This window comes from Mesocricetus auratus, unplaced genomic scaffold (assembly GCF_017639785.1).
Source record: "Mesocricetus auratus isolate SY011 unplaced genomic scaffold, BCM_Maur_2.0 Super-Scaffold_100011, whole genome shotgun sequence".
Taxonomy (NCBI): domain Eukaryota; kingdom Metazoa; phylum Chordata; class Mammalia; order Rodentia; family Cricetidae; genus Mesocricetus; species Mesocricetus auratus.
In genome coordinates, this window is record NW_024429195.1 from 61,345,754 (window position 1) to 61,368,586 (window position 22,833).

A 22,833-nucleotide genomic window follows, 5' to 3' on the forward strand; every position below is an offset into this window, starting at 1 on the left:
GGAGGTCAGAAGAGGGTGTCAGATCTGAACCTCGAATTACAGAAGGTTGTGAACTTCCATAGATTCTAGGAATCAAACCTGAGTCCTCTCAAAGAACAGTGAGTGCTCTTAACTGCTGAGCTGTCTCTCTAGCCCTATAAGTAAATTTTAAATGTTCAATTCCATTTTAAGTCTTTAGTATCAACTTTTTGAAATGACTCATTAGAAGACACTCCTTTGGGTCCTCCATGGAAGGCCTCACCCACCCTGGGGAATGGAGTGGGGATTGGGGTGGGGCCCTGGTGGAGGGGCAGGGGAGGAGGGGAGGAAGAGGAAGCTGGGATTGACATGTGAAGCAAGCTTGTTTCTAATTTTAAAAAGGGGGGGAAGACACTCCTTTGTAAATAGTTCCCCAATGTCTAGCGACCAATATTCTAGGTGCTGTGTTTGGTACTAACACTGTGAAGAAAAAAAAGGAAAACCAAGGAACTTCTATTGCAGTGGAAGACAATTGGGAAGATAATCACAGACCTGTTAGACACAGTAGATGTATGTTGATCAGAATCCAATTAAGATAAGCTTCGTGGCAGAAACAACTACTTAGATTGATTACATAAGACAGAAAAATGGTGGTCATCCCTGAAGGAAAATTTTCATAGCAATCAAGGTCAAAATGTAAATTTTAAGTGAGGGCTTTAATTTTAAAGTTAAATAAAAGCTAGATGTGGTGGCTGTGATTCTAGCATTCTGGGAAGCTGAGGCAGGATGATTATATAACTTTGAAGTCAGTCTGGGTACTACATAGGACGACCCCATTCTTGAAAAGGCCAGACAACCAAATAAAATCCACGCTATACAACTATTACCATCTAGCTAATCAATTTCTTTGTCAGTAATGATGCCAAACCCCCCATCAATTGTGGAATAAATTGATAGTACTTAAAAATTTTACCCAATCTACTTATAACAAGTTAAATATTAAAAGATCACCCAGATCTCCATACTCAACTAAAATAATATGCAGTACGGTAAAACATTACTACTTCTAGTGGGTACTTAGAGTGATATAACCCTCTAGGGCAATTTGGTAATGCTTCAGAGATTAAAAATTCCCTTCACTTTGACAAAAACAAAAACCAGTTCAGTGAATTTAAAGAAACTGTCCTTTTACTGAAAACATCCTTCTGTATCAAAATAGTTATCAAATTTTTAGTATGGAAACAAGTGAGCAATAAATATTTGCTGTTTTAATAAATACGTTAAAAATAATGAAAACTGGAACAGAACTACAGGTATAAATTTAAAAATATTTAGGCTTATTATTTAATGATAAAATCAGTGATTCACTGAGATAAATTGTACACCATAATGGAAGCACACAAATAGACACAAGCATATAAAGTATATAAAGATATACACAACACACACAAATAGGACAGTGGGCTGCAAGGAAATATGCCTGTATTAACACATGGGAAAAGGTTATAGTCTTTCAGCTTAATGTAAGACTGAGCACACTTTAAATCATTAAAATAATTTCCTATATATTACTGCATGACTAGATTTTAGAGTGCATTTCAGTAACAAGCAATCGGGTTATAACAGCTCTCGCTTTCTGTCACAGGTTCACTGGGTACTTTATACTTTAGTATGAAAGGCAGGGAGGGCTAGAGAATGACTGCCCTTGAGGAAAAGATACACAGAAGAAAATTAAAATGTCTTTTGAAGGTGCCTTGTTAGTGCAGTAGGCAGAGGGTCAGTCTCATAAAATGTCTTTTGATAAGATTACTCGACACTTGTGGCTGGAAAGATGGCTCAGCAATTAAGAGTACTTGTTCTTATATTTTTGGTTGTGAGCCTAGCCTTTAACGGCTGAACCATCTCTATCTCTGGAATACAGTCATCGTGTGCCCATAGCACAAAGAGAGATGCTCTCTCAGCCTGGACTCTTAGGGGAGTGCCTGGACCCTACCCAGAGTGAAATGACAGACTCTAGATATCCCCTATGTGGAAGGATTTGGCAATAGGGTGGGAGGCTGAGGGGGAAGGGGAGTGCGGGAGGAGGGGAGGGAGAGGGAACTGGGATTGACATGTAAAACAAGCTATTTAAAATTAAAATAAAAAATGATAAAAGAAAAAAAAAAAGAGTACTTGTTCTTGTGGAGGAAACATGTTTGACTCCCAGCACCAACATGGCATCTCACAACTCTCTGTGACTTCAGTTCAGGGAACCTGATGCTTCTGGTCTCCATAGGTACCAGGCATGCACATAATGCACACATATACACATGGGCAAAACACTCACATATATATGTATGTACAGTAAAAATATACATGCATAATTAAAAATGACCCCACATGATCCTTAACATCAGGCGACATCCTTCCCTTAGTTTTAGTAGAATTCATTTGTTACTTTTTCAACAATAAGATAACTAAAAATAATATTGAACTTTAGAACTACCATCAAAGTAGGGAGAAAACATGAGGGGAAAAGAAAGGTGAGAAAAAAGAGCTATTTCCCAAAGCTAACGAAAGCCATCAATCAGGGGCTGGAGAGATGGCTCCGCTCAGGGAAAAGAGCACTGACTTCAGCATTTTCACAGATGCTGAGCTCAGGCCCAGCACCCATGTTAGGTGGGCTCACAACTGCTTGGAATTCCAGCCCCAGGGCATCCAGCCTCTTCTTGTGGCCCCCATGGGCCCATGCAGCGCATTCACACACATACATAAGAAGAAAAATTTGTAAAGGTTAAACAAAACAAAAAATTAAATCCCATATTATTTCTTTCAGAGAAGATTAAAAAAATAAGACATTGAATAATAGCACACGCCAAAAAGTAGGAGCATTCTTCCTATCACTACATACTTTTACTAGTGGTAGACTTCACCTAATTTTACTACTGTATATAAAAACATATAAAATATATTATTCTTTAGAATACTAGAGGACTAATATAGTTTATAGTTGTATGGCTTATTACAACTTTCATACTCATTTTTAATCAACCAAAAAAGAAACCAGACTATTAGCGGCTACAGTAGCCTTCTGAAAGAACAGAGTATTTCTTCATTAAAACATGTGTAAAGGGCTGGAGATGGCTCAGCGGCTAAAGCACTGGCTGCTCTTCCAGAGGTCCTGAGTGCAATTCCCAGCACCCACATGGAGACTCCAGTTCCCAGGGAGCCAACACCCGCTTCTGGCATCTGCAGGCAGAGATACCCATATGGTGCAGAGACATACATATAAGCAAAACATATATATAAAAAGATAAAAATAAAACAATTTAAATAGCTCTCAGTGTGAAATTTGGAGTTTTAACAACACTAATCGTGTTATTAATATACAATATTAGTTATAATACTAACCAGTAATTGGTTTTTCCAATAAAAAGCTTTCTCTAAACGATACTAAGTCTTACAGTGTCTTCAGAGTAATTAAAATGGTCTTTCCTGGAAATTCATTTCTACTTTCAACAGTAACAGACAAAGCCACATACTTAATTATTTCCTGTCTTCAGAGGTTACACTGCTTGTACAACTGTAACTGTCTCTGATAACTACCTTACCTAAACTAGGCTTTAGTTCCACTTTATTCCAAAATAGGAAAAGAACAGTTAATAATAGGGAAAAAAACCTTATGATTTTTTGCTAAAACTCAGAACTGCTTTCCTTGCTGTCTAGATTTTGTTTTTGTCTCCCTGTCATCCCCAGTCATGTAAAACGTAGAAGTTCTAAACTTGGAATCAGATAATCCAAAAATAACAAACAAGTTTTTAGTAATGGAAAAACTGACAACATAAGAGCAAATGCTAGCATAAAGCAGGTATATAGTCCCATACATTTGAAGTGAAATGGAGCAGCTTTCACTAAAGTTTACACAGTGTTTTCTGAGAAAAGAAACATCTGAAGAGTATGATGGGACCAAGCTTGCTAACATGAAGACCTGTGACATGTCAGCTTTATGCAGCTCTTTAATCATTGTGTGTTAACATTCTTCAGGTTCCAGGCATCGAGAAGCAAGTGCTATTATGAAAATTAACTGCAGAACAAAGGAGCCCCTATTTTTTGTGCAATACCTCATAATACATAACCTGGAGGTTCTAGGACAGCAGAGGAAAAGCTGTGCCTTGCGAGTCCTCTGGTTTCATTCAGCAGTTTCTTGAACAGCCTTTTGGTTCAATTTCAGGAGATAACAGGCCAACTCTGGCCTATCAACTATCCTATAATTAAGCCCCAGGGATTCCTGAAGCTACCAGTGATAGAATCTGGTTCAAATATTCAAGTCACTACAGAAAAGTACCTTCAGTAGTGTTTGGTCACTATGCTCATCTCAGCTCCACAATACAGCAGTCAAAACTATACCTCGCTTTGTTCACTGTGATAACCCTTATACAACTGACGCGAACTAATGTAACTGCCTAAAACGTGTTACACATTTGTAATATATATGAACATTATTACACAACTGTTTATTATTCATTATTCTAAGCAGGTCCCTCTAAAGATGCAGCCATTAATTTTCACATTTGTTTAAGAATGCAAGAACCTGTTAAAATTGAAAACCTGACAACCCAAATGTAGCCCATCTTCAATGACACATTCATCAATGCAAGAATAATTTTTTTACACTGACAAATGCATTTACCACAGGTGAGGTTAAGAAAAGTTTATAGGACAAGAAAGGCTCTATATGTCTAAAACAGATTGTGCTCATGGGTCGCACGCACAGAGCTCACTGGTTACCAAAAATTAGAATGGAAAGCAAGAAAGGAAAGGCAACCACTGTTAACCTCACATCTCTGCATACGTTTGCTTCTCACGTCAGTCAATGATGATTCCTAACTACATATGGCGATTTTGAAATGTACTTTTATGTCACTACCATCATCTTCCATCTTATTATTTAAAATCTACTTCTGTATGCTTTTAAATGTTCCTGAGCTGTGCTGACTAATATAACAGCTAGAGCAGGATCAAAAGTAAGAGCCAAGGAGTCTAGATTGACACAGAACCATCTATCAACAGAGTAACATACAGAGAGTGAGTCATCCAGGTGCTAGTCATCCAGGTCCTGGATGATATATCTGTGAGAGACCTTTGTCATGTTAACCACAAAGGCACTATGAACTCACCCAAATCCTGTACTAGATATCAAACCATACTTGGTTGGCAACATTTCCCTCATTTGAATTTACAAATGTTGTCAAAAAAAAAAAAAAAAAAAGAAAGCAGACCAATGAGATGGCTCAGTGGGTACTCAGACCCTAAGAACCTACACAACAGAAGAAGAGAACCAACTCCCACAAGCTGTCCTGTAACCTCTAAAGGTACACTGTGGCATAAACACACACACACACACACACACACACACACACACACACACACACACACACACACACACACAGGTCGACAAGCCAGGCGCTGGTGGCACATGCCTTTAACCCCAGCACTCAAGAGGCAGAGGCAGGAGGATCTGTGAGTTGGGGGAGGGGGTTTGACAAAACTTGTTTTTTAAAACTCAAATGGACATCTAGCAATCAATACAATTTCTTCTGAAATTACCTGTAACACAATGGATATCGGAATGTCACCAGTCATTTAAAATATACACATAAGATTGTACATGTAAATGCCATTCTACTGCCCTCTTCCTACTCACGCTCTAACTTACATTTTTCATTATTTGTCAATTTTACACACATAAATTTCACCATTTTTACCCTTCATTAGCCTCTGTCACTCTCTCCCTTCTTCCCCCATTTTGCATCTTTTTCGGGTATGACCCTCTTGAGTTTAGTTAGTGGTAGCTTGCATGAGCACGGATGGGGGTTACAAAACCTAACTAGAGCATAGGCAATCTGTTAGAAACACCACCAGTGAAAACAATGGCAACCCTTCTCCACCAACCATTAACTGTGCAGTCTCTCACTCTCAGTCTCTAGTCTCATAAAACTCTTCTAATTTGTAAGTTTCAAGATTATTCTTCCAGTCTTTGTGTGTGTGGTATATTCATGCTCAGATGTGCACACACATGTGTGGAGGCCAGAGGTTGACATAGAGTACCTTCTTTAACAGTTCAGTATCTCTCTACCTTCTTTTCAAGACAGAATCTTTCCCTGGAACCTGGAGTTGACAGGCCTAGCTGAGCATCTGGCTAGTAAGCTCCTGGGAGCCTCATGTCCCTGCCTCCCTGTGCTCAGGCTGCACACACACGCTGCCACACCCAGTTTCTTAGAGCCTGTACATAGACTCGGAGGATCTGAACTCAGGGCCTGAACTCAACAAGCATTTTCTTTTACCAGCTTTGAAAATATTTTCCAACAATTCATATCACTCTGGGTTTAATGTTCCTAACAATTTTTTGAGATTTGTGGTCATTTTCCAACTAATTCTTAAAATGGATCTTCATCACCAAATGCTTTTTATATTCACAGTTCACAAAGCAAAAAAGTTTACTGTATGAAAATTGCCTTATGGACTTTCTTCTTTTGTCTACACCTCTCCTGCTGGAATTATCTCAAGTGCTAAAGGCCACATGATAGCCTTTAAAATCTAGTGTCACAAAATGATTTGTCTTTTTTTTTTTTCACTTAAATTAGAAACAAGCTTGCTTCACATGTCAATCCCAGCTCCCTCTCCCTTCCCTGCCCCCCCTAATACCCTCACCCAGTCCCCATTACACTCTCCAGGGAGGGTGAGGCCCTTCATGGGGATCTCCAAAGTCTGTCATATCATCTGGGGCAGAGCCTAGACCCTCCCCCATATGTCCAGGCTGAGAGAGCATCCCTCCATGTGGAATGGGCTCCCAAAGTCCATTAGTATGCCAGAGATACATACTGATCTAGTACCCGAGGTCCCAAAGATTTCCAAGGCCTCCTCACTAACACCCACATTCAGGGGGTCTGGATCAATCCCATGCTGGCCTCTCAGCCATCAGTCTGGGGTCCATGAGCTCCCCCTTGTTCAGGTCAAGGTTTTGCCCGCCTGGTCGTGATCCTTCGCTCATCACTCCTCCCTTTCTGCAACTGGTTTCCAGGAGTTCAGTTCAGTGTTTAGCTGTGGGTGTCTGCCTCTGCTTTCATCAGCCACTGGATAAAGACTCTAGGATAGCATATAAGGTAGTACTCAATCTCATTATCAGGGAAAGACATTTAAGGTAGCCTCTCCACTACTGTTTAGATTGCCAGTTGGTGTCATCCTTGTAGATCTCTGGAAATCTCACTAGTGCCAGATCTCTCCTCAAACCTATAATTACTCCCTCTATTATGGTATCTCTCATCCTGCTCTCCTCTATTCTTCCTCTGACTCAACCTTCCTGCTCCCCCATGTCCTCCTCTCCCCTTCTCTTCTCTCCCTCACTTTTCCCCAGCTCCCTGTCCCCTCCCTCCATACTCCCAATCCACTCAGGAGATCCTGTCCTGTTCCCCTTCTGTGGGGTACTATGCATATCTCTCTTAGTGTCCTCCCTGTTTCCCAGACTCTCTAGCGGTGGGATTATAGACGGGCACTCCCCTGCTTCATGTCTAAAACCCATATATGAGTGAGTTCACACCATGTTTGTCTTTTTTGTGACTCGGCTACCTCACTCAGGATAGTTTCTTCTAGTGCCATCCATTTGCCTGCAAATTTTAAGGTTCCATTTTTTTTTCCCCGCTGAGTAGTACTCCATTGTGTAAATGTACCACATTTTCTCCATCCATTCTTCAGTTGAGGGGCATCTAGGTTGATTCTAGGTTCTGGCTATTACAAATAATGCTGCTATGAACATAGTGGAACAGACATCCTTGTTGTGTGAATGGGAATCTTTTGGGTATTTACCTAAGAATGGAATTGCTGGATCTTGTGGTAGACTGATTCCCATTTTCCTGAGGAATCTCTATACTGATTTCCAAAGTGGCTGTATGAGTTGGTACTCTCACCAGCAGTGGAGGAGTGTTCCCCTTTCTCTCGAGCACAAATTGTCATTGGTGTTTTTGATTTTAGCCATTCTGACAGGAGTGAGATGGTATCTCAGAGTTGTTTTGATTTGCATTTCCCTAATGGCTAAGGATGTTGAGCACTTTCTTAAGTGTCTATCAGCCATTTTAGATTCCTCTATTGAGATTCTCTATTTAGTTTAGTTAATTGGATCCTTTGGTATTTTGGAGACTAGCTTCTTGAGTTCTTTGTAAATTTTGGAGATCAGCCCTCTGTCAGATGTGGGGTTAGTGAATATCTTTTCCCATTCTGTGGGCTGCCTTTTTGCCTTGCTGACTGTGTCCTTTGCCTTACAGAAGCTTCTCAGTTTCAGGAGGTCCCATTTATTAATTGTCAATTTCAGGTCTGTGTTACTGGTGTTATGTTCAGGAAGCATTCTCCTGTACCAATTCATTCAAGGGTGCCTCCTACTTTCTCTTCTAAGAGGTTCAGTGTGGCTGGATTTATGTTTAGGTCTTTGATCCATTCGGACTTAAAGTTTTATTCGTGGGGATAGACATGGATTTATCTGCAGTCTTCTACATGCCAGCATCCAGTTATGCCTGCACCATGATTTGCCTTTTTAGTAATCAACTTGTTTCCGAACTTTCTGAGTTAACTTGCCAATGCTACATTTAAAAAGAAGTCACGTGAGAACTCTCCTGAGGCGTCTATCACATTACCAGTCCTTTCCTCAAGAAGCAGAAGGGTGAAAAAGAAAAACAATACAGAAATAAGCATGTAACCATCAACACCAATCCCTTAACAAACTAGCAAGCTAATATTCTATTATGTCCAATTATCTACACTTAACCCTTAAAATATTACCAGAAGTAGTCATTTAGGCAGTTCCCCCCTTGTCCAAACAGGAGAATTTTTTTGCTTGTAAAACATTAAAAGATGGCATAATTAAAAATGTCTATTTCAGTCACTGTTAACATATAAAGTAATTTCCACATTTTTGTCCTACACAAATGGGTTGTCTCCAGATGGTATAACACACATAGTCTTTCAAGCAGCCTTTTTCACATTAGTGTGTTTTTAGAAAGGGTAATTTAGAAGCCATCAGTTCATGTCACACGTGTACACATGCCACCCCAAGATTAGAAGTCAAAGGTAGGTAGAAAAGAGAAAACGGCACAGTAGAGTTAGAATTCAGCATATGCTAACTACTTCCTGGTTCATTTAAGCTAAAACAAGCTTGCTCCGGATCAAAATAGCCCACAAGATTCTGTTTAAGATGCTGGGCAGTGGTGGCACAAGGCTTTAATCCCTGCATTCGGGAGGCAGAGGCAGGTGGATCTCTGTGAGTTCGAGTCCAGCCTGGTCTACAGAGTTCCAGGACAGGCTCCAAAGCTACACAAAGAAACCCTATCTAGAAAAACCAAATCAAACCAACAAAAAAAGGATTCTGTATAAGAGCTGCTTTCCTCATGGACTGTACAACAAAAAAAATTAATTTAAAATGAAAATGTCAAAAGAAAAATTGTAGAAATCCAAAGTATGTTTAGTAATATTTTGGACAAAATCATAACGACATATTACACATAAGAAAAGCCTACCCAGCTATTATATTTCTTTGCAATGGGAAATGTTTTCTTTTTCCTGAAAACACTACTGAGTAAATTTAGACGCTGAAGGAAGTTGAGTGAAGTTGGAGAAATTCCTAACTTCATGATTCTTAGGAAAGTCCAGCAAGCTCCTAGCAACTGTCCTCTTACTTCTGAGCTCACTTTCACAGCGCATCATCTCAGCTGAGGAAGGACCTGCAGTCACTACAACCACTCCACTACTCTTTCCACACTGTTCCGTCACTCACATCACATCCCTCAAAACACCTGCTCCTAACACTTCTCAGAAATCATGAAGTATCCTAAAACTGAGATCTACAGCAAGAGTTAAAGAGAGAGAGAGAATAGATTTACTTTAGGCATATGAATTCTTGTGGATTTTTTAAATAACTTTTTTATTTGGTCATCCAAGTTTCAGCAAACAGAAAAGAGCTCAGAGAATAGACTAAGTGCAACCCCTCCCCCAACTCAATCTATAACATGTAGTTAGGAGCATACACAATGCTCATCTGTGCTAGCACAACAACCACATATCCTTTAGAACACTGTTCACACTCCCTGTAATTTCTTGTTTCTTGTCTGCCTGCCTCAGTCATTCTTACATACTTCCCTCTTTAGATGAGCAGTGAGCACATGACATACACCCTCATTTACATAGTAATGTAAATCAGATTCAGGCCACACAGATCTTTGGCTTTTGCTCTCCCAGGACAATCCACTACTACTTTAGTACCTATCAATTCCTTGTCTTAACTATATCTTTAACCAATCTATTTTTAGCCCAACTATAAGCTTGCTAGTTAGAGTTCCAAAGCTCCTGAGCTTTGGAAACCATTCCCCTGCCTCTGGCCTTATCTTTTCTCAGTGTACTGTCCACATCTGCTCACCACCTGGTCTCTGTATATGCTGTTCTCTCTCTCTCTGACGTAGTCTCCCAAACACCTCTCTCATTCACAACCTGTGATAACTTCGGTCTGCCAATCAGCAACAAAAGGGCTTCCCCTAGGCCTGACTCTAGTGTAGACGTGCCTTCACGTGCTTATACAACACTCGGTAGCACTACAACTCCAGGTCACTACACATAATGGATAGAAATTCATGGCTGCTTGTATGTTTACCTATCCACTCTAGCGGACAGCAAGCTGTGCTAAAGCAACACAGGCCATCTTGTTTGTTATTAACTCCACCGAAAAATGCTGAGTTCAGCTAAGGTTTGTGATTGCCAATGCTTCAATTCTCAGTAGTAAATAAACACTTTTGCATTAAAATGTGGCCATTTACTCAGAATTCTAGATTCACTACACACATATATAATATACAGTGTAGAAGTGCATATAAAGAAATGAGCTGCTTTAAAGTGGGGCTGCTGAGATGGCTAAGTGGGGAAAATGCAAGCCTGCTCACTTGAGTCTGATTCCCAGAACACACAGTAGAGACAAATGATTCTCCAAAACTGTCCTTCATGCGGGCTCCAGTCTTCACACACATTCTCTCTCACACACGCACATAAATAAAATTTCGGTAATTAAAAAATGCGGCTACATCCTAGAGCCTTCATCCAGTGACTGAGGGAAGCAGAGGCAGACACCCACAAGTTAAACACTGAACTGAACTCCTGGAAACCAGTTACAGAGAGGGAGGAGTGATGAGAAAAGGGGTCAAGACCAGGGGGTAAAGCCCACAGAAACAGCTGACCTGAACAAGGGAAGCACATGGACTCCAGACTGATGGCTGAGAGGCCAGCATGGGACTGATCCAGACCTCCTGAATGTGGGTGTTAGTGAGGAGGCCTTAGGTACTAGATCAGTATTTATCCTTGGCATACTAATGGACTTGAGCCCATTCTGCATGGAGAGAAGCTCTCTCAGCCTGGACACATGAGGAAGGACCTAGACCCTGCCCTGAAGGAAATGACACTCTGGAGATCCCCCATAGAGGGCCTAACCCTCCCTGAGGAGGAGAGGGTGGGGTGGGGTGAGGAGGTGGGGGAGCAAGGGAGGAAGAGGGAGGTGGGATTGAAGTGTGAAGCAAGCTTGTTTCTAATTTAAATATAAAAAAGAAAAACAAACAAAAAAAGAAAGCATTTTAAAATTGCAAAAAAAAAAAAAGGCGGCTACATGTTTTACATTACTGCCAACAATATAGGAGGGTTCCAAATTCCACTTGTCTATCTTTATTACAGCAATCCTAGAAGCTGTGAAATGGGTATCTCACTGCGGGTTTGACTTGCATGTTCCTGAAGCCTAAGCAACTTCATTTTATTAAAAAGAACCTGTGTGTGTGTGTGTGTGTGTGTGTGTGTGTGTGTGTGTGAGAGAGAGAGAGAGAGAGAGAGAGAGAGAGAGAGAGAGAGAGAGAGAGAGAGAGAGAGAGAGAGACTTACTAATAAAATGGAGACTGTTTAACTGAAATAGGAGAGACCTGGAGACAACAGATACACCCATGTGTTCTTTTTCCTTCCCTCCCTCCCTCCCTCCCTCCCTCCCTCCCTCCCTCCCTCCCTCCCTCTCTCTCTCTCTCTCTCTCACACACATACACACACAAGTGCATACATACACATTCATATCAAAAGAAGATAAAGGAGGTGGGCGAGGAAGAATACTTTGATCCTGTCTCTTTTCTAACTATTTCTCTCAGTGAATACAACAAATCTTACACATTCACATAGAGTAATGAAACAATAAAATAATGTTCCTATGGGTGACTTATGGAGGATGACATCATGCCACGATCTTAACAGATGTGTCATCTGCTGTCAATGTTCAAGGTCAGTTTGCCATATTTCATATGCTAGAAGCATCAGTGAAAAAAGGTCTTCTATAAACAAGTACAAAACCAACATAAAATTTTGAGCAAAACAAAACTTTAGGTGACACTTTTTGGAAGCAATTCACAAAATACAATATAATGAGTTAAGATGAACATTTACATGCTATATCATGAAAAAGTGGAAAGATACTAAACTTTCATCAAATTAGAAAGATAAATTTACACACACAGAGTAAAATTCCACATAGCCATTAAGGGCAACCTGTGTATCAACACTGATTAACAAAGTTGATGAGTAATTTTAAAAATAGATTGTATACCAGAAAACTAAGTATAATCCCATTTATAGGTAATTACATACTTGTATTAAAGTGAGTTTATTAAACTTTTAAGGTGCTATTTTCAACCCTGATCCTATGATTAGCACTAAACATCCATTTTTTAAATGCAGTTTTAATTACCTAGGCATTTCTACTTGAAATAATATTCATTTGTAACAATAAGCATAAATGTAAACAATGCTAAGAAATAAAAAGGAGATAAGAGGCTGAGGCAGGAGGATCAGGATTTCAAGGTTAGCCTGGACTACATGAAACCCTGTCTCAAAAGCAAGCAACAACAAAAACAAATGCAGAAAATACTGAAGTCTTAGTAACGGTTTAGGTTTTCATATCTAAGATAAACACACTGAGATTAGACATTTAGATATTTTAGTGTGGAAATGATGGCAGAAAGGATAAGTTACAACAGACATTGTCAAAGGAAAAGACAGATTCTGTGCCTTTGTGTGCACTGCCCAATGTACTTTGGAAGGATACAGAAATTTCTGAACATGAGATCTGTTCAAAAAATTTTAAGAAAAACTACACAGATTCATTAACATGCCTTTAACAAAATATACTGCATCCAAATCTGTATACAGCAGCATCGAAACTTGTTAGGAACAAAAACATATACATACAAATATTCAAACTGTCAGGTTTAACACAGTTTTCATGACATGATAGGACAGTTGCACACATGAACCATGGAAGCTATACTTCTAGCTGAAGAACTATTGACAACTGCTTGAGGAAAGAAAAATCTGGGCTTTTTAGGGATGAGGCCTCCACACCTGTATTGGCAACACTAAGCAGACTTGGTAGGTTTCAAAAATAGAACATATGGCCGGGCGGTGGTGGCGCATGCCTTTAATCCCAGCACTCGGGAGGCAGAGGCAGGTGGATCTCTGTGAGTTCGAGGCCAGGCTGGACTGACAGCCTCCAAAACAATACAGAGACACCCTGTCTCGTAAAAACCAAAAAAATAAAAATAGAACATATGAAATTGGGAAGGAATAGGGATGGGATAGGGGAGGAGCTGGAAGAAAGAGAATGGAGAGATGCATTTGATCAAAATACCTTACATGTGTGTATGCAATTCTCAAGCAATAAATGTTTTAAAATAAGCTTTGTAAAAAATATGTAATTACTGACACTACCAATGATACCAATCATCTTATGTGCCAGATACAACTCCATGTAAACAACTTTTCAAAATGTAACTTCCTGGATATAATTTAATATAGAGGCTATTCATAAAGATGTTCTAGAGCTAATGATGCCAAGAGGTCTACAAATGTTGCAAAGCACAGATATTTCCATCTATACATTTATTATATAATTTTACATATTATAAAAATATAAAACCTCAACATAAGGATTATTCATGAATGTGCATGTGCATGCAAACTTGTGTACTTCAATTAGTTCATGAAGAAATACTTTTCTATATGACTACCAAACAAAGAAGGCATCACTCACACCTCATCAAATCCAATCTCCTTTGTATTATCTAATACTGCAGAAAGTGGCACTTTGTACAATCTTCTAAATGGCCTCATTAAACCAAAACGCAACCAGGTCAATATGAGGGAATAGTCAAGCAAAAGCTTTCTATCAGGTAAGGCGCTCGCCCTCGCTCGCTCGCTCTCTCTCTGCACATAACATACTTAAATAGGTTACTAGAAAGGTGACAGCTGAGAGATGCTTTCATTGCTTTCCATGGTTTCTAGTGAATGTCATTTCAGAAATGCCTATATGACACATGACAATGTGGAATGTCTCCACCCATGAGAACATTTGAGTCAAGTGGGCACTGAGGGCAGTAAGGCAGAAGTGACGCCTGCCTTTTTATGGCTAGCCAGCACAACAATGGAAAGATAAGCACCCAAAATACAAGTGAGGTCAGAAAATTCTGGCATATGAGGGATCCATAATGAAGGCATTCAGAAGAGACTCTGTAATTAGCATCACTACAATGTATGTACTATTTTTATTGCTATGCTACCAAGGAATCCTTTCCTAAATGGATACTAAGGATTTGTTTAAAGATACTCATTTTTAAACTAAATTACACAAACTTGGCAAAACTCGACTTGTATCAGTAATCAGTAATATATTCCACTTTGAAGTAAATCTAAAACAGATTATTTTAAGATGTTGGCATAGGCTGTTTTGATACCTGTCCCCCACCCCCACTTTGAGACAGGGGCTCCCACTGCTGCCCTGGAACTCACTATGTAGGCCAAGCTGGCCTCAAACAGCCCAGAGGTAGGCCTCTCTGCCTCCCAAGTGCTGGGATTAAAAGTATGTACCACAACACCCTGCCTCTCACATATTTTTAATGCTGTAAATACTGTCATAGTTGTCCAGGCCAATTACTTACTGGTTCATTTTCTATGAACTCTGTTAAAAATGACAATATTCAGTTTTCAAAAAAAAAATTAAGACACTGCACCTACTGAAATAAATGCAGATAAGAAATATATCTACGTAAAGGATTTTCTATTTTGTCTGAAGATAAGACACACTTCTTTTTTTTTTTTTTTTTTTTTTTTTTGGTTTTTACGAGACAGGGTTTCTCTGTATTGTTTCGGAGGCTATCGGTCCAGCCCGGCCTCGAACTCACAGAGATCCGCCTGCCTCTGCCTCCCAAGTGCTGGGATTAAAGGCGTGCGCCACCACTGCCCGGCTAAGACACACTTCTTATATAATATATAAATGCTAAAAATATGGTTTACAAAGTGCAAAGAAACACCGTGTGCTTCAGAGGTCAAGACCACTTACACTTTGTGCTTTGAGCTGTACCTTAATAAAAATAAGCTGGAAATACATTCCAGAGGATAACAAGAAACACAAAGGAAACATCTAATATGGAATCAATGATCTCAAAGGTTTAACCAATCTCCCAAATCCTTTCAGATAAATTCCTTCTTGCTTCCTATTATGTATTCAAGGACTGTGGTGCTTAAACTATGATGATGATACAGAATGCCACTACCTGTACACCATGCCCTAGTAAAAGCAGAACACAAGGTACAGTCATGGGATCTGGTCGGCCTTAGCTACAACTGTATTTTCACCAAAGCACAACATCTGTGTCAATCAGTCTCTTGATGATTTTCTAGATTAACATGTGAATCTCAACTGCCCTTTATTTTGATGCTGTATCCTTCTGTTGTTACAATACTCCATTAATTTGTGAAATGATGACACTACCAGGTGATCAAACTACTTGTTTTAAATTCTCTGATGGAGCACACGAAAACAAAATGTATTTTTAGTGACTAAAATAAATATGGTCATGTAAATAAAACCCAGAGAACTTATAATAGATAATAAATAATATGTCCCATTTTTATCAAAACAAAAAAATTCATTCTTTCCAAACTGAGAACTGAACTGTAACTTGGTTACACTTTGTAAACTAATTCATAGAATACATATTCTTATCAACAAGAGGCAAATTAAACACAATTAACATGAAAAGGCCATTTTACTAGCTCAGAAGCCACACTATTAGCATTTTGTGTAATATCCCGCATCCTGATTAAGAATATCATTGATCACTGTACACAAGAAATTACGTTGCATAGTGATGACTAGCTGAGATTATTTTTTCTTTTGACAGACCCTCACTATGTAGCCCTGGCCATCCTGAAACTCAAAGATCTGCCTGTCTCGGCCTTCCATAGTGCTAGGATTAAAAAGTTGGTGTCACCATGTCTAGCTGAGACTGTCTTCTTTAGAATCTGCCTATAACTTGTCTCCAAGAACATAATGTACAATTAGGTATAAACATCACTGTAAATAAGTGCATACCAAATGCAGTAATACAAATTGTTACTATAAGAAAAATGAAAAGAAAAACTAATTCTATATTCTGAAAAAGGGGAGTATTTTTGTAGCAATTTCCTTTGTAAATTATAAAAAACAGAACAAAAAACGCACATGATCAAGTAGTCCTTTATTAATGATTAGGAAAACCATCTTGGCAAGGCCTAAAATTTAGGGCAATTTTAAATTCTAGATTAATTTAAATATATTACTATTGTATTTTAATTACCATCAAAAGATCTTGAGTGTATTTAAAACAAAAATAGATTAAGAAAACAAATGTATCCAGGCAGAGAAAACTCTCAAATACTAAGCAATACAATCACAGGAAGATTGAAGTGTTTCTTCTTCAGATTTAAACTAGGGCACTGGGCATGATGGCACACCTTTAACCCCAGAACTCAGGAAGCAGAGGCAGGAGGAGCTCTTGTGAGTGTGAGGCCAGGATCATCTATGTATCGAGCTCCAGGACAGTCAGGATTGCATGGAGAGAGAGAAACCCTGTTTTAAAAAAGCAGGAACCTAGACTAACGAGTGGGCTCTGCACTCAGGTGCTCTAGAACTCCAATCCTGTCATTCATTGTGTTGACAACCTTGAGCACAGGAAGGCATCTGTGAGAATTAAAGTGATAACATTTCTAAAATACTAGCAAGTCATGGCTACTGCACATTCAACGCTAACTTAAACTTAAAGGAACTGCTAGGGGTCTTCAAAAGAAGGTATAATAAAAGATGGCTATTATTAAACAGACTCCAAAGCAATGAAAACAGCACCTTTAGGAAGTGTCAGGAAGTAATATTGCAGTAGTAATAAAATAATGTTTTATCCTCACCCCTAATAAGGTTTCTAAAAGCCCTTTCTTCAAAACCTTTTAGACTTTGGCATGTGTTTCTCTTGCTGATAGAGCATGAAGAACATGTCAGAGAGGGGTGGCAAAAGCTTCCTTTGCTCTACCCAGAGCTTCTACCTGACTACACCAGAAAACGCTCAGTCACAGTTTGCAATCACACTGAAGCTACAGCTCCTGAAAGATAGTCTTGGTTATGACACTTCAAAGTCAGACCACAGAGCTGCTGCCAGGAAGCACAGAGCCAGCAACTGCAGAGAAGGCCCTCCACCAGCAGCAGGCAGGCGCTGCGCCGTACCAGCACACCCCATATATGGCTAGATTGCCCATTTACTCTGGCAAGTAAGGGACCAGCTTGGGCTTGGCGATTTGTTTAATAAACTGAAAAAATGGATTTTGGAGGATTTCAATAAAAAGTCTAATGAGCCATCAACATAAAGTACCATCAGCATGTGAAAAAATAATTCCCACATACATTTTTAACAGAAATTTTAATGTTTTTATAACCGTTCCAAAACCTTAACATTTCACTGCAAAAATATAAGAGGAAAAGGTTACAAAAACTATAAATGCATTCAGTTTAAAACAGATTGCTCATATATAGCACCTGATCTATTCTGCAGCAAGCAATTCAGAATTAATCACTTCTAGTACCTCTAACATTTTGCTTCTTAAGGAAAAACTACACTACACTCTTCCTTCATTTTACTAAGAAGCTTTCAACAGGTCCCTTTCATGTTGATAAAACTTGTATTTAAGAGCAAAATGATTTAATACTGAGCTTATCTACAAGTCTGTCTAGTTGGAAACTAGGGGTTATTGTTGTAAAATTACAAAAGAACACAGTTTAAACTATAGCATCTACCTCGGGTTCTTATGAAGTTGTTAACTAATGGTTCAACTAAATGTATCTTCCCTACTTAATCAAAACTGAAGCTGGTTTAGGACTTTTTAATGGAATGGGATGATACTTAGAAATACCATAAATCTCAAAAGAAATGTACAAACATCCATTTCCAAGTTTTCCATGTATTTCACAAAAACAAAATTCTATACTATTGGACCGATACTATAAATATATGGATATATCACAGTATACAAATAACCATAAGACTTATTCATGAAAGGAAATATAGCATACAATTCAATACAATTCTTTTAGTGAGTCAGCCCCTGGAAACATATGGGTCCTGATTCTTTTAAGAAAGGAGCTTGCAGATAGTATCCAGCAAGAAGTGTGTTAATAACCAAGACGAACAGAACATGAGTACACTGAGTCCTTCAGAAGAAGGCATGTGTCTCCGCCACCACAGTTATACAAAGAAAGATCCCTTCTAGTTGGCAGTTGGATGGAACCTTAAAGAAAACTAATTTGGGCTGGTAAAGAGAGGATATTCTAGCAGAGGAAAAGAGATTGAAATAAAAAAATTGCAAAGATTGCAAAAATTGGAAATTTCATTTCCAATGAAAGTAAGTTCACCAATTCCAGTTGGCAAGCATAAGCTAATGACAATGTTTTAAACCTGTAAAGAGGACAGGCACAACACAGGATCGTTAAATCATCTGAAATCAGTATGTATCCTGGACTAAACTTCACACACACACACACACACAAAGATAGGAACACAAATTGTTACTATAATACCAGGATAAAAATATAAGTGCACAGAACAGATTGGTAATCAAACTAGCAAGGAAAAGAACTAATACAAAGGTGATTCTGAAGAAAGGACAGGTGATTGACTGGACATAGGTACACAGGGAGATGAGCAATCTGTAACAAAAATGTCTAACTTTATCTTGAGACTGATGACATCATTAACAGAAAGGTGTCAGTGTAAAGTAGAGCTTAGTGAGGAACGGTGCTTTAGTCTGAATTGAGCTGAAATTCATGATGATTTAAAACTAAAGCTGAACACTCAGACTGCATAAAAAGGGTCCTATATAATCTCAAGACATGAAAATATAAACAAGTGACAATATATAAAAGATTATAACTCAATCACAAATCTTTTTCTGAATGGTAAGAATCCCTTAAATGTTTTATGAAAACAAAGTAGCTGTCAACCTACGTCAAAGAAACAGATCAGAATATATGTGACTACTTAACAATATATTTTTTAATTAAAATTACAATATATAGTTATATCTCATTTTATAAGAGAAAGTTGGGCGCTGTATAAGAATGGAAACTGAAAATTGATTTGGAAACTACTGGCACAGAAAAAAAAGATTCTGAGGTTAAAATAAAAAAGCTAAACTTGAAATTGTCATTCTTGCATTTTAGGCACATCAGTAAAGACCAGCAAAGGGCATTCTATGCCTAACCCAATAAATCTTGAAAATCTTCACAAAGCATGCTAAAATACAGATACAATCACAGACTATAAATAAAACTCTGCAGGTGAACAACTGCCAGCTAACAAGACTGAAATTGTACTCTAGCCCTCAGGTCTAGAAAAAAAGTCAGACAACAGTACCATACACCTGAAAGGGGAAGGCCATCTACAGCCCAAGACAGAAGTCTGCTTTTTCTCTATTTGGATGGCATTTCTATACCAAAGGGATAAAAAGCAGTAGCTGAGTTTCTTTCATTGCTTCCAATGAGAACTCATTCAACCAATAAAGAAACTTTCAAACACAAACCACTTATAAATGGAAGGAAAATGCAGGTGTTAAGTGTAGTTGTGGGTTGTGAAGTACCCAGAACTTCTCTCCTGTTAACAAAAACTTGGGCTGTTTTATCCAAACTAAAAAGGTGAGTGAATATTTGAATAGACTAAAGAGAAATTAGGCTGGTCAAATATTTCAGTTACTTTATGATCTTCTGAGTATTAAAATATTCGACTAGTCACCCAAATAGTTAGGCAAATGGCATAAACTCAGAATCGTCTCATTATGTGCCTGTCAACCCAAACAAAACACTCAATAATAAAGAATATAAGTACACTCACCAGACCAACCACCGAATTCAGTTAATCAAAAGATATCAGTGGGCCCAGCCTCTTTAAGGAAGTGGAAACTGAGAAACACAAGTCTTTCAAAGTCAATTCCATGTGTTTTCTACTGTCTAAACAGCTTTTGCAATATTAAAAAAGAGAGAATTGCCCTCTTCCTACAAGCCAGTACAATTCTCCACATAGAGTAACTTGACGTTTCTACTTAGCAGTGTTAGAAAACACACTGATACGAACCATTATCCAAGTATTCTGACATACAGTAACTGTGTTTCAGAAACAATTTCACACTAAAACTTGCAGACATTTGAAAGAGAACCTTAAGTTTTTTGTTTACCATTTTATGTAATTACATTTTTTTAATGCCAAAGCTGCGTTGTGATCTTGAGTTATACTATGCTTTAAGCTTTAGGCAGATGCAGTTCGCACATTAGAGATACCACGCTGTACTTTTCACTGGGTGCCACTCTGAATTCCAGATCTGTCCTGCAAATTGTCAGTCATTTCAACCCTTCCCGTCAGCTCTGTAAACAAAGGCTAAATGCCAAGTGTGATATGCGAGTTTGATTAAATAAAACTTAAAATGGTCATCGCTTACTAAAGCAGGAAGCAATAAGGAAAATATACCATGCCTTTCTAAAAGGTACAAAGTTAATAGCCACAAAATGTAGACTTCAGATACAAAGTGTGAAGCCCTAAGTTTCAACCACCCAGATGAGTTTTTAACCACAGTATTATTTAAAATAAAGCTGATTTTCCACACAACCAGGACGAGTTTGAGATAGCCAGCAAAGTCTTTTTCATTGTCAATTTCCTAGTAATCCCAAGTTGCTTACTATGAAAATAAAAGAATTTATGCCATGGCACCTATTATCAGCACTTAAAACTTGCTTTTCAAGCAGGACTCTTAAGGGTTTTGTTGCTTTTGGCTTGTTAAAGGCAAAGCAACATTATCTCTGGATTGCCAATAGTTTCTCCTTATTTGGCTAACACTGAGAGATCCCAATCGGACTACTATAAAACTTTAACGTGCACAGAGCACCCATTTTGAGAAAAGTTTGTGATTAGCTTTCTTTTTTTCTGCCCCCACCCCAAAAGAAGAAAAAAAACAACCAAAGTTTGGCAACTGTCTTTGAAGAGTGCAATGTTTATTCTTCTCTTTCTAGCCCCGGTGCACACTCCAGGAGCCAGGACTCAGGGATCTGTGACACTGCGACAAACTCTTCGAGTACAGGAATCCATAGATTTCAGGGGAGGGGTGGGCAAGCCCACTTTGGGAAGGCTCCCTCACCCGATACACAACCATCCCCGTCTCTTTCAGCCTCTGCAGATTAGTTAATTACACCCCGTTTTCCCCTCCCCAGTGACCAAGAGTAATAAAGGAGAAAACAGGAAATCGTTCGCTCAGGGCACCGGGGCTATGGTTCTTGATTACTATTATTATCATATTATCATCATCATCATTTGTAATCAACTCCTAAAAAGTACACCAAAACCAATGTCCACCTCCAGGCCAAGGAGAGGGTGGGGGTCCATCTGCCCAAGTCACCCTGTTAGTGGTTTCCAACAGCCCCCCTCCCAACAGTGATCACTGACACCGGGCCTCCGCACAACCCATTACACACTCCTGCTGGTCCTGACCCAGAGGACCAGACAGACACATGTCCACAAACGGCCCTGGGGTCCCCCGACGAGACCACAGTCCCATCTTGCCCCGCTCCCAGGAAACCAGCCGGCCCCCGACCGCACAGGCAGCGGGGATCTGGAGGGGGCCTGGAGCCGCCCCCTCACCCGCAGCAGGGAGTCTCCCGCCACCAACCCCCCGGGCCTCAGGACGGGCGACCGGGAGAGGCCCGGGGGCGCGAGCACGACGTGGGCCCAGGGGTGGGGGGGTGGGAGTGCGAGCGTCGGGCGCACAGACCTGGTGCAGGGCGGTGAGTCCGTCCACATTGGCGTAATTGACGTCGGCGCCGCGGTGCAGCAGCTTGAGGACCTCGTCCGTGTCGCCGCTGGAGCAGGCGGCCAGGAAGACGGCGCCATCGTCGAACTTCACCTTGGTCTTCTGGCGCTTCACCACGGGAGGCTCGAGGTCCGTCTCCGAGCCGATCCAGCGCTTCAGCTGCTCGTTCCGCTTCTGCTTCGCGTCCGCCATCTTCATCCCCCTCTCCTGCCGCCGGCTCTTCTTATCGCGAGCGGGGGAAGGGGGCGGCGGCGGCGGCGGCGGCGAGGGGACGCGGGGGGTGTGCGACCGTGGCTGCGAGAGCGGGCCGGAGCCGACCTGCGAGCCGGGGAGGAGACGCTCGAGACTTCCAGTATCCCACAGAGCACTGGGGCGAGCCCGGCAGAGCTGGACCTCCCTTCCTCCCACAGACGCCCTCCCGCCCCCGGCACGGCCGCTCGTCCGCCCGCCCGCCCGTCCGTCAGCCGCGGCCCGGCTGAGCGTAACTTCGCGAGATCGCGACCGGGGAGGCGCCCCGCGGCCAGTGCGCATGCGCGCCCCGCCTCCCTCCTCCCTCCCCCCCCCCCGCCCTCCGGCCCGGCCCAGGAAGAGCGAGGCCGCCCGAGTGCGGCGGCGGGGGCTCCACCGGAGGGA

At 40.3% G+C, this 22,833-nt stretch overlaps 1 protein-coding gene across 5 annotated transcripts in view; it reads right to left on the reverse strand.

The window, feature by feature from the left end:
• Ppp1r12a (protein phosphatase 1 regulatory subunit 12A) overlaps positions 1-22,632 on the reverse strand; it is a 109,131-nt gene extending 86,499 nt beyond the window's left edge. For 4 of the 5 annotated variants that reach the window (XM_040754934.1, XM_040754932.1, XM_040754935.1 and 1 more), the window contains exon 1: positions 22,162-22,631. In XM_040754934.1, the coding sequence (XP_040610868.1) occupies positions 22,162-22,398 (237 nt within the window). In that variant the 5' untranslated portion in view covers positions 22,399-22,631. Of the gene's footprint in view, positions 1-22,161 lie in introns of all 5 variants that reach the window. The other variant, XM_040754933.1, reaches the window with a different exon arrangement.
• Between the last annotated feature and the right edge of the window lie 201 nt (positions 22,633-22,833).